At 32.8% G+C, this 14,993-nt stretch overlaps 1 protein-coding gene across 1 annotated transcript in view; it reads left to right on the top strand.

The window, feature by feature from the left end:
- The window catches only part of LOC114339210 (glutamate receptor ionotropic, kainate 2-like), a 192,667-nt gene that overhangs the window by 55,819 nt on the left and 121,855 nt on the right, over positions 1-14,993 (top strand). Inside the window, exon 2 of the mRNA XM_050645520.1 lies at positions 6,754-7,010. Within this exon, the coding sequence (XP_050501477.1) occupies positions 6,754-7,010 (257 nt within the window). The remainder of the gene's footprint in view (positions 1-6,753; positions 7,011-14,993) is intronic.

Genomic DNA, 14,993 nt, shown 5'->3' with positions numbered 1-14,993 from the left:
GTGTATGTATTTTCATATTAATTAATTAATTGATTAAGATTTGGTAATTTTTTAAAGACTCTTGGAAAAAATATTGTTCCTAACTCTTGCAGAAAGTCTCTTTTCCCCACTCGGCTGCTTGCTGAACTCCCGCTTCGCGTCGTTCGGCAAACTGCAGTCGCGTGCGGAAAAGAATGACTTTCTGCACTTGTTAGGAAAATACCTATTTTCTACAACCACTATTCAAAGTGCACTTTTCTGCACGGTTTTATGTTAGCAAATTTGATATTTTCTCACAGTATAAGATATTTGACATTAGTGTGCAGAAAAGTGACGTTTCTGTGCCGCAAAGTGACGTTTCTGTGCCGCAAAGTGACGTTTCTGTGCCGCAAAGTTCTTTTCTGCACAGTTGACTACCTCATTCTGAGTAACGTTATATTCTGTTTACATCCGTGGACTACCGCATTCTGAGTAACGTTATATTCTGTTTACATCCGTGGTTAAACTTTAGACAAATATATAACCTATAAGACAATTATTATATTTAACTATAGCATAGAAACTAAATTATGGATGTTACAACTGTTTTATTTTACAATTTTATTCTTATTAAACATTTTATAATTATCAAATAACCAATAAGGATTTAGCAACCTGTGCAAGAGACGTCGAATGAAGTAGGTTTTGTGTAAATCCGTGACTGCATAAATATAATGGCAATAATGTGTAATAATTGTTTAAATTTAAACAAATTAAGGCAGTGCATTAATTTTTTAACTGATTTCTGTGCAATTTATTTAGGTATAAGGAATTTAAATTGATTAGTAGGTATTAATTAAATACAGTTTAAAATTTATCACATAGGTACCTATTATAATTAATCGTCGTTTGGAAATTGTGATTTTTATTTTTAGGAAAAACTGTGCTTGTAGAAAAAGTATAGTGTGAAACACGTGCAGAAAGGTAATTTCTCACTCGTTTGAATTGCGGCACTCGCTTGCGCTCGTACCGCAACTTTTCAAACTCGTGAGAAATTAGTACCTTTCTGCACTTGTTGCATAATATACTATTTTCTACGGCCGTGCTTAAACAGCCACTTTCTAGCACGCATTTCGTTTCCGAAAGTTGCCCTTTCCGGCACGACGTGCGTGAAAGTAAATTTTCCCGCACGGCGTGCGGGAAAGTAGAATGCCTTCTAATATGGCATTATAATATACTATAATACATGCAATAAACTAATATTTAGGTATTATTTACCAATTTATTTCAAATGTATCTTATTGTGTTCATGTTTTAATGAAATTAACGCAATACTTCGATGAAATATAATTATTTTGACATAATATTTAAAACTCAAATCAGTAGAAAATTATAGTGGTTTTAAATCGTCGTCATGGAAACCAATATCGTCGTCGGGGTAACCCATTATATTGAAAGATTGGTTTTGACAACCTTGTCAAAGAATTAATTTGTGAATTTTTGACTCCTAAATAAAAATTGATATGACTTTATTTTTTGTGGCTTTTTTCCAAACGCACGACCCTAGAAAAAATATTGTTCCTAACGCATGCGGAAAGTGTCTTCCCCGCACTCGACTGCTTGCCCGAACTCCGCTATTGCGTCGTTCGGGTCAACGGCAGTCTCGTGCGTGAAAGTGTCACTTTCCGCACTAGTTAGGAAAATAACTATTTTTATTATTGCAAGTAAACAATGTTTTAAAATTATTTTCAATTATTAACATATTATTTTCTGTATTTTAATTTTCGGTATTGTCAAAAATAGAGATATTCTTGGGCAAGGAGCACATTTTTTACTATTTTTACACACGTCCTATACAACTAATAAAATTTGGTACCTGATGGGATATTTTAAAGATCTTTTTCCTTGGACTTCTACAAAAATATTTTAAAATCAAAAGTAGCCAAATCAATCCAGTCCTTCTCGAATCATATATACTGGATAAAGTAACATAAAAATACTAGGTAATTAATAGCCAATCATAATATCAAAAATATTTGTAGATACTATCTGTTAACGCTATACAACGTGTTTGGTAAAGAATGGCCATAGCTTAACCTTGGGTTCCTGACGTTAAAATAGGTCGAATAAGGCTAACTTACCTTAGTGCGAAAGTTGATAGTAACCGAAATACAGGGTGTCAAAGTTAAACTTTTATTTTATTCATTCTTGAATATTTTCTAACAGGCATGGGATAATAACACGGAATTTGGTAAGCGGGGGTTTTCTTTCGGGACAAGAAATCTAAATTAACCACCAAAAATGATGTATTACCCAGAGGGCGCCACATACGCCTTTCAGGCCTCATTTGATAGGTTCAATTTTTTTTATTATCCACTCTACATACTTTTTGAATCAAAACTTTTATTCTCTTATTATTTTTACTCAACCTTCCGTTACTCGCGCCAATTTTTTGTGATCTAATACTCGCACACAGTGCAGAAGACCGGGTCCAAAAATATGGATCAGCAATATTTAAAAAAAAATACAAAATTGTGTACAATTATATTATTTAATGAATATATGATCATATAATTCTGTAGATATGCGTTCGTGTCAACATTATATTACTTTAATAAAAAGTAACTTTGTTCATTATCATCTTCATACGTTTCCTTATCAGTCGATACTTCCTCAATTTTAATAATTTTTGCTTCTCCTTCTTGTAATCCATATCTAAATATAAATAAACAAATATATAAACATTGAAAATAAGAAAAAGATCTTAAATTACCTTACTAATTAAAACTATCGATGTCTAATTTAAACACAAAAATTTGTGCACAAATACTCACACCCGGTGTACCGCACCGTGTTGCCTAATAATAAAAGCGTAATATCTTTTTTTACACTGCACGTGGACTTCACCCACAGTCCACAGTTTACTGATGACTGAAGAGATATAAATATGCAATTCAAAATCTCGATTACAATCAGAATTATCGGAAGTTATTTAGAGGGCCGTTCTCATACACCGTGTGCGAGTAATGGAGGGTTAAAAAAGGTATACTACATTGATCTCGATAAACTCAACCAACTTCTAGATAAAGGCATTTTAAATCTGCAAGGCACCATAATTCTTTGCATAATATCAATAGAATAGAATAGAATAGAAATATGCTTTATTGTCACTGAAAATACAAATTTTATGGACAAAGCTTAATTAAAGTCAGAAAAAATAAATAAATAATATCTAACAATAACAATAACAAATACAATTTTCTGAAATTTGATAAATCGTCAATATAAAAAATATACATAAATACAAAATATAAGTAAATAAAGTAAAGAAAAAAAACAAAATCGATATATTTGCAACAATTTATAGAAATTGCAAAGTGAATATACAACAAAGTAAACTATTTATAGACATAGGAACTAATAAGTTTAAGCTGCTGCATGTGACACCCAAATATAGATAAGTTTGGTTACTTGTACATTACTGTAATTTCTTAGTTAGTCATTAAGAAACTCTTCTACTGAATAATATGGTCTTTTAGATAGATGAGCTTTTGTCATTTTACGGAACTTTGGGAAAGATGTTGCAGATTTGAGTTGTAAAGGAAGATGGTTGTATAGTTTTTTTGCGTAATATAATATAGATTTCTTTACTAACTCAGAGGACGGGATCGGTAAATAGACATCAAAATTTGAATTTCTGGTGGAGTAGTCATGACGAGGCCTTGCTGGAAAGACATGTATGTGTTTACGAATTAAGCAAACAGTTTCTAAAATATATAAAGATGTAAGGGTTAAAATGCCGTGATCTTTGAAGTAACTTCTGCAATGTGTTGTTCTTCTGAGGCCAAACAGATACCTTATTGCTCTTTTTTGTAATTTAAAAATAACATCTAACTGGGCAGCTGTACTAGAACCCCAAAAAGGAAGACCATATCGCAGATCAGACTCGAACAAAGAAAAATATGTTAGTTTAGAAGATGCTAAATTGAGTTCTTTCGAAACAGATCTTATAGCATAGCAGGCTGAGGCGAGTTTCTTACTTAACACATCGATATGAAGGGACCATTTGAGGTTGCTGTCTAAAAAAATACCAAGAAATTTTACAGAATCAACGGTAGAGATCTGGCTGTTATTAACAAGCAGGGGTTGAAGAGCACTTTTATAGGATAATGCTACTGTCTTATCCACGTTAAAAGAGAGTAAATTAGAGTCAGACCAGGTTTTTATCGTAAGCAAATCAGAAGTTATAGTTGCATGAAGAGATTCAATAGTTGAGTTGCTCCAAGTGATACTGGTATCATCAGCAAAAAGAAAAATTTTTCCATCGATTTTTAAGTTAGTGATGTTATTTATAAAGATAAGGAACAGTAGAGGACCCAATACTGAACCTTGTGGTACTCCACATACAATGTTTTTGAGACTAGAGTCAGTATCATTTGCTCTAACTATTTGTTTCCTATTATTCAAGTAAGATTGGAACCAATTCAAAGAATTTTAATCAAAATGTCGTGATTTACACAATCAAAAGCTTTGGCATAGTCACAGAAAACAGTGGCAGTATAAAGATTATTGTTTAGTGCTTGGTAAACCTCATGAAACACAGAAAACAAGGCATCAGTGGTACATTTATTAGTTAAAAAGCCGAACTGATTTTGGGATAAGATGTTGTTATCAATGAGAAAGGACATGAGACGGGTTTTTATGAGTCTCTCAATAATTTTTGAAAGTACCGGTAGTAAGGCAATAGGTCTATAGTTGCAAGCATTAGATTTTTCACCACCCTTATGAAGGGGAATAATAATGGCTATCTTTAGGCACTCTGGGAATTTGCCTCTTTCAAAGGAATCATTAATTAGTGAGACGAGGTTTTCCAACACATTTTCTGTGAGATTTGAGAAGATTTTTATGGATAGTCCATCAGTACTACAGGATGATTTGCTTTTGATACTATTGATAGTTTGGATCAGTTCAGTTATATCGATTGGTCTTAAAAAGAATGAATTCGAGAACACTCCTGAATTGGGGAGATAGGAAATGGGATCTTTTTGTGGCAAAATAGTAGAAGTTATATTTTTACTCACATTAACGAAATATTCGTTTAGATTTTCCGGGTCTGGAAGGGCAAATGTTTGTACTGCGTGAGTTCTATTTCGAAGATCGTTTATTATGGACCAAGTTTCTTTTGCAACACTTTTAGAGCTTTCCATACGATTTTGATAGTAGGCTTTTTTAGCTGATTTGATGAGTTTTACATAGGTTACCCTGTACTTGGTGATATATTGAGTGACAGAGACGTTGGTAGCAAATTTCTTGATATACAATAGTGAGCGCATATTTTTGGCTGATATGCGAATACCTTTTGTAGCCCAGGGTTTGTGATGTTTTGGCTTAATTGAAATTAAAGGAAATGCCTTATTGAAGACAGAGACAAGCTTTTCTATAAAATCGTTGAAATTATAGTCCACGTCCGCAGAAGGAAAATGCCACTCAGAAGTTAAGCATAAATTTTGAAATTTATGAAAATTCCCAGCGGAAAAAATCCTGCCTAAACGTCGGGTTTTCGAGGAGGGTTTGCTGAAGATGTTAAACTTCGTAAATACTGCTTCATGATCTGATAATCCCGCATTAACAATTGTAGAGCAGACATCAAGGGGTGAGAAATCTGAGACAATATAGTCAATTATAGTAGATGAAGTTTTTGTAATCCTTGTAGGAGAATTAACGTGCATTGAGAGACCATATGATTCAAATATGTTGACCAAGGACATTTGGGTAGCACAAGCAGCATCATAATTAATGTTGAAGTCCCCGCATAGAATTTTTCTGCTTCTATGAGGCAAGTCATCTAACAAATTTAGCAGGTTCTGAAAAAATAGTTCCACAGGGGAGTCAGGTGATCTATATAAGCAGGTGAAAAAATAGTACCACTATCATAGTAGTTACACCCGAAAAATATCTTAAAACCCAAAAAAAAATCCAAACATATATAGCAAATTTTTTCAAATGGAATTTGCTATGCAATGCCATAAATATGAGAACTGGCACAATTATTATGGTTTCAAGTTGATTTTCGGGTGTAACTACAATGATATTATTCAAAAAATTATGGTGCCTAAAAAAAGTTGCTTATAATCAGTCAGTTTATCCATTTCCGGGGATTATCTTGAACTTATTTTTTTTTTCTTGAACGTAAATTCAACTTTGAAGTAAAGGGTAAGCAGGACGTAAATCCACATTTTCATGCAATTCGGAGTTACCCCTGAAAATTACACGGTATCGCCGTATTTCCCATTCATTTACTGGGCTATTAGATATTTTTAGAAGATGATCTGGGACAAGTTCATCTTTAAGTGGATTACGGGCTCTTTTGGAAGTATGTATTGATCTTTAGCACTAAAACATTGATGTAAATCATTAATGTTTTTAACATCTTTTAACAATATATTTTTTATGTCTGTATTAGCATGTACATCATTTTACTATTTAATATTTTTAGTGTTTTGCGTTTTTGTCAACTTTGCGACTTCTTGTTTTGAATGACGGTTTTCTTCCATTTCCTTTGTGGATTAGGTACCGCGTAGTTAAGCAATTAACCCAGTTTTTTCTTTCTTCTATAAGTTTTTTGTTACGATTTTTCTTAACATGGCTAAATGAAGAAAGTGTCCAAGTAAAAAAAAATTGGCATTATGTTTAATCTTGTAGATATTTTGGATTAAATCTTATTTGTAGAGTTTAACGACCCTTTTAAAATCCACAATCTACATTATACTAATAATTATTTATTTTTAATCTTAGGTGCAATATTTGATGAAGTCAACACCAACCAAGAAGCCGCTCTTAAGGAAGCCGTCAAAGAAATTAACAGAGAAGATGAGAATATAGATTTGGATCTAATAGTCAAACACATTCCTAAGGATAACCCTTACCTTGCAGCCAGAGCCACATGTTCTCTTTTACAGGAAGGGGTGGTTGGAATTTTTGGGCCCATGTCTGAAGATAATTCAAACACTGTGCAATCTATCTGTGATATGAAGGAAATACCTCATATTGAGGTAAGTACTAAAAATTAGTAAGTACAGTAAAACCCCGAATATCCGAACTAATTGGGGGGACAGTCTGTTCGGATTCCGAAAGGATTATCCGAAAGGTAGCCTAACTAGTAATTCACAGCTTTAATTGTCGTTGATTTTGAGTCGCAAAACGTTTTCACAAGAGTGTGGACAATATTTTTGGACTCAAGTTGACTACGAAAGAACAAAGAACCGAAGTAGGTTTATGTATATATATAATAAGCGAGTCTTCTACAGCTGTCGCCGCTTCTCGCATCCTAATCTCCAGCGATTTCTGTCGAAGCAATCTTCAGTTTTTAAGTCTCTGGCGGTCATTGCATCTTCGACATCTTCTCTCCAGGATCGTCTTGGTCTACCTCGTTTTCTTCTTGTGGGTGGAGTCCATTTTTTTATTTTTTTCGGCCATCTATTTTCAGGCATTCTCTGAAGGTGTCCATACCAGTTAAGTCTTTTGGCTTCGATTGTGTCTATTATATCTAGATCGATTTCCATTTGTCTCCTAATATCTTCGTTTCTCACCCTATCAAGTCTAGTGAGTCGGCAACATCGTCTCCAATAGTTCATTTCCATCGCCTTGATTTTTGACTTGTTTCTTTGGTTGATTTCCCAGAGTTCAGCGCCGTACAACCCAATACTTTCTATTATTGTTTTATACATTCTTCTTTTATTTTCTTTTGTTATTTTATTACTCCACAATAGTCCGTGTAGCTGTCTGGTGGCTGATCTTGCTTGGCCAATCCTGGAATGTATTTCGTCGTTACTCCCTGCTTTTGAAGATATTGGGACTCCTAAGTATTTGAAGACTTCTGTTGGATTTATAGTTCCCATTTCAATTAATGTATTATTACCTCCAGATAAATTAGAAGGAGAAACAGTAGAACAAAGAAATATAAGAGAAGAAATGATACAAGAATACCAAATAGAAGAAGAAAGAGAAATAGAGGAATTCACAGAAGAAGAAGTATATGAAAGTATGAGAGAAATGAAAAGAAAGAAGGCACCTGGACCTGATAATATTCATGTTGAAATACTTCAAGCATTGTCGGAACAAATAATTCCAGTACTAACATCATTATATAATGAATGTCTTAGACAAAGAAGGTTTCCCAATAATTTTAAACAAGCAGAAGTTATAATAATACATAAAGGGGAAGATAAAGATCCTGCCTTACCGAAATCATATAGACCGGTATGTTTATTGAATACAATGGGAAAATTACAAGAAAAATTACTATGTAAAAAATTAAATCAAATAAGAACAGAAATTGGATTACATCCTGGTCAGTATGGTTTTAGGAAAGGTAGATCAACAGAAGATGCAATAAATAAAGTATTTGAAATAGTAAACGAAAGCATAAAAAAGTATGTTTTAATGATCTTTATAGACGTGTCTGGGGCTTTTGACAATCTTTGGTGGCCGTCATTCTTTGAAAGACTTCGAAGAATGAGATGTCCAAAGAATCTGTACGGAAGTCTCAGAAACTACTGTCAAGACCGATATGCAAGCCTAAGCTGTCCAACAGGAAAAAAGACAAAACATATCACAAAAGGATGTCCACAAGGATCAGTTTGTGGACCTATGTTCTGGGATGTAATGCTAGAGGAACTGCTGGAACAATTGACTATAGATCCTGAAGTGCTTGGAAGCATAGCATATGCAGATGATTTGTTGTTGATCATAGATGCAAACTCAAGAAGAGAATTAGAAAATAAATCAAATGAAGTATTAATAAGAGTAAATGATTGGATGAATAAAGTAAAATTAACAATATCAGATTCAAAAACAACATATAGTTTAATAAAAGGAAATTTAGAAAGAGATCCAATTATAAAAATTAGAGGGAAAACAATAAAAAGAAAAATGGAAACAAGATATTTAGGTATTATAATAGACGAACAAAAATTATTTACAAAACACATGAATTGTGTCTGTGAAAAGGCAACAAAGATCATGCATAGCATTGCTAGTCTAGCACAGAAGGAATATAGAATTTCGTTCCGACAGATGAGAATATACCTAAGTACAATACTTGCATCAATTGTAGGGTACGGTTCAAGTGTATGGGCACATAGATTAATAAATAAAAAAAACGCAGAAAAATTAAATAGAGCTCAGAGAGGATTTCTTGTAAGAATGACGGGAGCATTTGGAACAACTGCAACACAGGCACTCACAGTTTTAACTGGAGTAATGCCAATGCATTTAGAAACACAAAAAAGAGCATGTAATTATTGGCTAAAAAACGAAAAACATGAAAAAATAATACAAATAATAGGATTAGATATAAGAAATAAAAGAGAATTAAAAGAAATAATAAATAGAAAAAGACAAAATGAATGGGAAAATTCAACAAAATCTAGACGTTTATACAATTTTATACCAATATTAGAAAACATTCCAAATTATTTTAATCCAAAACAAGGTTTAATACACTTTTTAACAGGACATGGACCGTACCCAACATATTTGGAAAGATTTAACTTAAAAGATGATGCATATTGTGAATGTGGAGAACTAGGTACACCAGAACATATAGTGTTACATTGTGAAAATTCTATAGAAAATGAAGAACACAGAGAAATGAGAAGAAGATTAGAAAGAATTGAAATAAGAGATATATTACAAAATGAAGAATATTTTGAAATATTAAACAATCTCGCACAAATAATATCAAAAAAACAACAAGAAATCTATAATAATAGAAGAAGACAACCAATAATCCAACCCTGATGAAGTTGAGTAAGATAAAGTTAAAATAAATAAAATAAAATATAAATTCAAAAATAGATATTTACAATTATAATAATAATAATTCAATATAAAATAAATAAATAAAAATAATAATTCAATACATAATTAATAAAAATAAAAAAAAAATAAAAAAAAAAAAAAAAAAAAAACTACCAACTCTCTTCTGAAAATAGAGGGACTGTCTTTATAACTTAGAAGGGAGTTGATAGTACCAAAAATATTTTAAATTGTTTATTTAAATTTGTTTGTTATACGTAATTAAGAGATTATGGCAAATTGTTATTGTAAAAATAGATTTAATAGTTGAGTAAAAAATGTAAAAATATAAAAAAAAATATCTGTAATCCCATCAGGAAAAAACGACCTGGATTAGTCACTAGAGGCCAGGTCATATGTATAAATAATAAATAAATAAAAAAAAAAAAAAAAAAAAAAAAAAAAAAAAGTTCCCATTTCAATTTGTAGGCGTTCTGGTGTTTCTCCTACAACTAAGTACTCGGTTTTTTGTATATTAATTGTAAGGCCCCACTTAGTGTACTCCTCTTCCAGTTTTCTGAGCATATAGTCTATATCACTCTCGTCTTCAGCTAGAATGGCTTGGTCGTCAGCGAAGTGTATTGTGTACAATCTATCGTCATCGATTGGGATGCCCATATTGCAGCACTTTCTTCTCCACAGTGAGAGTGCCTCATTTAAATATATTTTAAAGAGTGTAGGTGCTATGCAGCAGCCTTGCTTTAGGCCCTTACTAATAGGAATTTCTCTCGTTAATTTGTTTCCAGTTTTAATGTTTACCGTCATATTTTTGTAAAGCTGTTGTACTGCTTGTATATTTTTTTTGCTTATTCCTTGTTTTTCCATTACTATCCAGAGCATTGAAAGTGGTACACTATCGTATGCCTTTGTCAGATCAATAAAAACTATATGGGTGGAAAGGTTGTGGGCTAATCTTTTCTCAATAACTTGCTTTAGAGAAAATATGCTGTCCATACAGGATCTGCCTGCACGAAAGCCATTTTGTTCTTCTACATCTGTCATCTCTTTTTCAATTTTATTTTTTATTATTTTTCCATAGAGTCTTGAGAGTGAGTTTATGACACTAAGCCCCCTGTAGTTTGAACAATTTTTTCTATCTCCTTTTTTGTATATATTGTTAATATGTGCTTTTGTCCACTCATGTGGTAAATCATGACCTTTATAGAATAAGGTGAAAACATACGCAAGTAATTCTCGTAATACTTGTGGGCTGTGTTTTAGTAATTCGTTCGGTATTCCTTGTGGTCCGCATGACTTTCGATTTTTTAGAGTTCGTATTGCATTCTCGACTTCCTGTACTGTTATTTCATCGTCTTCATCGTATTCTACTTCATATGTTGTTGTACTGATGTTCGTGAATTGCGGTCTTGTTTCAGTCAAAAGTTGCGAGTAATGTTCGATCCAAGATCTTTTTTCTATTAAATCTATTCTACTAGTCTCTTTTCTGTTTGTTCTCAGATTATTTATCGTTTTCCATGCTTCTCTTGATCTTGTTGACCCTATATATTTGTTGAGCTCTTCGCATTTACTTTCCCAGGAATTATTTTTTGCTTTCGTTACTAGATTTCTTACTTCTCTGTTTGATCTTGCATACGTTCGTCTATCATCTGGGTCATTTGATTGCAGCCATTTTTGATACGCTTGTTTCTTGTTATTTACTGCATTAGCAATGTCATCTGTCCACCACAATGGAGTATTCTTTTTGTTCCTTTCCACTGTGCCGAGCGCTTCATAAGCTGCTTCATTGATTTTATTTAATATCTCGTTATAGGTATTCTGGGCTGAGGAGTAGGTCAGGTTCGACAATTTTTGGCTAAGCCACAGCTTATATAAAAATGATGTTGAGTCGTTTTGCAGTGCATCAATATTGTATTTACGTAAATCCGTCTCGAGTGATTTTGATTGAGCTGGTTGGTTGTCATTTTGATGTAGTAGTCGCGGTCGATACTGTAGAAAACATTTTGATCTTACCATATAGTGGTCAGTTCCACACTCCGGTCCCCTTAATACTCTTACGTCTTCAACTTGTATATGTGTTTCTTGTTTGATGATACCATAATCTATAATTGACTTGGTATTTCTCGTTGGTTGGACCCAGGTATACTTATGTATGTTTTTATGTAACCTTTATTATAAGCACTACATATTAAAGTACGTATTTATTTTTAAGAAATTTTAAGTGTCAAAGTCCTATTAATCCTACATTGTTTAATTTTCTGGTTTTACTCTGTATAATAAACATGTTTTTCAGTTTTTGTCTTGAATTTTCTAATTTTGTTCACTTTCCGTTGGTTTGGATTTGCCAAACGTTTGGATTAACGGGGTTCGGATTTGCGGGGTTCTACTGTATAATATAAGAGTAGAATCGTAATCAGATGACAGCGTAGGAGTTCTTAGGTTCAGCATAGTAAATCAACAGAATCAGGCCCCAATACAAAAGTTTCTGTTTAACAAAAACTACAAGATATCAGTCAGTAGAGCATTTTTTAGCGATTTCTTATAGTTTTTGTTGAAAAATTATTTTTTATCTTCTTCTTCTTTAAGTGTCCGACGGAGGTCGGCAATCATCATAGCTATTCGGACTTTGGAGACGGCTGCTCTGAAAAGTTCATTTGATGTACATTTGTACCATTCTCTCAGGTTGCGCAGCCACGATATTCTGCGTCTCTCTATGCTCATTTTTTCTTAAATCTTTCCCTGCATAATGAGTTGGAGCAACTTGTATCTCTCTTCACGTGTAACATGCCCGAGATATTTCAATTTTCTGATTTTGATTGTATTTAAGACTTCCATTTCTTTATTCATCTTTCTTAGAACCTCTTTGTTTGTGACGTGTTCTGTCCACGATATTTTCAGAATTCTTCTGTACACCCAGAACTCGAATGATTTCCAGTTTTTTCATTGATTCCGCATTCAAGGTCCAAGCTTTCATTCCGTAAAACAGAATCGAGAAGACTTAATTTAAAATGTTTAGTAAGTTTTAAATTTTGAATATTTTAAATATTTAAGGTATACTATTTTGTATAGTCCCATAGTAATCGCTTTACTACCAAAAAACTTATATCGGTCACATTGGTAGAACCTTTAACAAACGTAGCAGAACACAAAAGGGCCAATTTCAAATTCTCCATATTTTCCAGAACCAATATTTTCCAGGACCAATTTCATATTCTCCAGAACACAAAAGCTTAATGGTCAATTTCAAATTCTATATATTCAAAATAAAAGCCCTAACCAATTCTTATTAGAATCTCTGGAAAATAAGCAATTAAAAAATAGTAAATACATATATAATACTGAATGGGCAGCTTGCTTGAGACAAACAGCGTCCCTCTCCTCAACTTATTCAATCAAAGACCGTAAAGTGTAGAATAGTGATGGGCAAAGTACTGCCCGCGGGCCCGCGAAGGTATTTAATCCGACCCGCCGATGGTCCATCGACATGGACAGTATATACATATAGCTTTAACACAAAACTCACAATTCTGGCTCTCCTATAGAATTTCTTGAACTTTGCGGCCCTCCACTAAAAAAATTTGCCCACCACTGGTGTAGACTCACACAGTAAAAACACATCACTTGAAAAAGGCACTCTGCCGAAACAACAGCTGTAGCTAGTGACATTAAATTGTAATAAAGGTCGAAGAATTGAAAACAAAAGTTTTCACTGTTTTATTTTTAGAAAAAAATGCACTTAAATCAAGTAACCCTCGAATCCCTGAAATCCATCATTCACTTATTTTTTTGCATTTTTCTTTAATGGATCGTTTTGATGTACCTATGTAAGCGCCATCTATTAGTCTAGAAATTTATTAACTTAGTATAGCACGTGTAGCATAATACAATTTCCATTAAAGTTTCCATTAATTATATTTTGCATTTTTCTTTAATGGATCGTTTTCATGTATGTAAGTGCCATCTATTAGTCTAGAAATTTATTACCTTAGTATAGCGTAATACAATTTCCAATACAGTTTCCATTAATTATATTGATTCGGGCACATACCATTCATTTAAGAAAAATAGATATCATAGAATTATAAGACGTAATTTAATTTAAATGACGAAGTTTAATAAAATGAATAAAAATTAATTTTGATATTCAACCATCAACTTTCTCACCTTCAGATTATGCAACCCAATCTACACTATAAAGCATTTTCCAAAACATGTTTTGGAATAAAACATTGTACGGTGGTAGTAAATAAATAATATAACATGGTGGTAGTAGTAGGTCTGGATCCCGCGTATGAAAAAAAAGTTGATTAATAGCAAGCTGAAAATTTGTTAATAGCTTAAGGGTGTCTAGTCGAATAAACTTTGATATGTGTGAACACTGGAACAGGGGTAGTTTTAATTGTGGAACAGGTTAAAAATTTGGAACGGTCACAGCACGAAAACGGCACATTTATTTTGTCCGACAGAACAGACTTAAACTCTTCGAACAGAGATTAAACTCTCATGCAAAAATTAGATTGCTATTTATCACCAAATGGGCGTTTTAATGAGTGGAACATGTAGAATATGTCAAATGACAGGAATTATGACAGGTAATAAATAGCAGTCTGATTTTTTCATGAGAGTTTAATCTCTGTTCGGAGAGTTTAAGTCTGTTCTGTCGGACAAAATAAATGTGCCGTTTTCGTGCTATGACCGTTCCAAATTTTTAACCTGTTCCACAATTAAAACTACCCCTGTTTCAGTGTTCCCATATATCAAAGTTTATTCGACTAGACACCCTTAAGCTATTAACAAATTTTCAGCTTGCTATTAATCAACTTTTTTTTCATACGCGGGATCCAGACCTATAGGTACAATGTGGTAATAACAAAGAATTAGTACAAAGAGTAAATAAAAAGATGATAAATCCCATAGAGGAAAATCCATTCAGAGAGCCATAAAGGATGTGTTTGTAACTTTTGTTAGAACAAGCAAAATTAGAGTTTTTTTATCATTTTTGTTCTTGTTTTTATCATTTTTCTTAGATTTAGTTATTATTATTATAGTAAGGGAAGGCAGGCAAGTATTCCAAATTTGCAGTTACATGTTTTGGTATAAAACATTGTATGGTGGTCAGGTGGTCCTAAATAAATAATAAAACATGGTGGCAGTGGGTACAATGTGGTAATACTAAAGAATTAGTAAAAAGAGCAAACAAAAAAATTATGAAATCCATA

Source organism: Diabrotica virgifera, chromosome 3, assembly GCF_917563875.1.
Source record: "Diabrotica virgifera virgifera chromosome 3, PGI_DIABVI_V3a".
Taxonomy (NCBI): domain Eukaryota; kingdom Metazoa; phylum Arthropoda; class Insecta; order Coleoptera; family Chrysomelidae; genus Diabrotica; species Diabrotica virgifera.
Note: the sequence above shows the minus strand (reverse complement) of the source record. Positions and strands in the feature narration are given on the sequence as shown.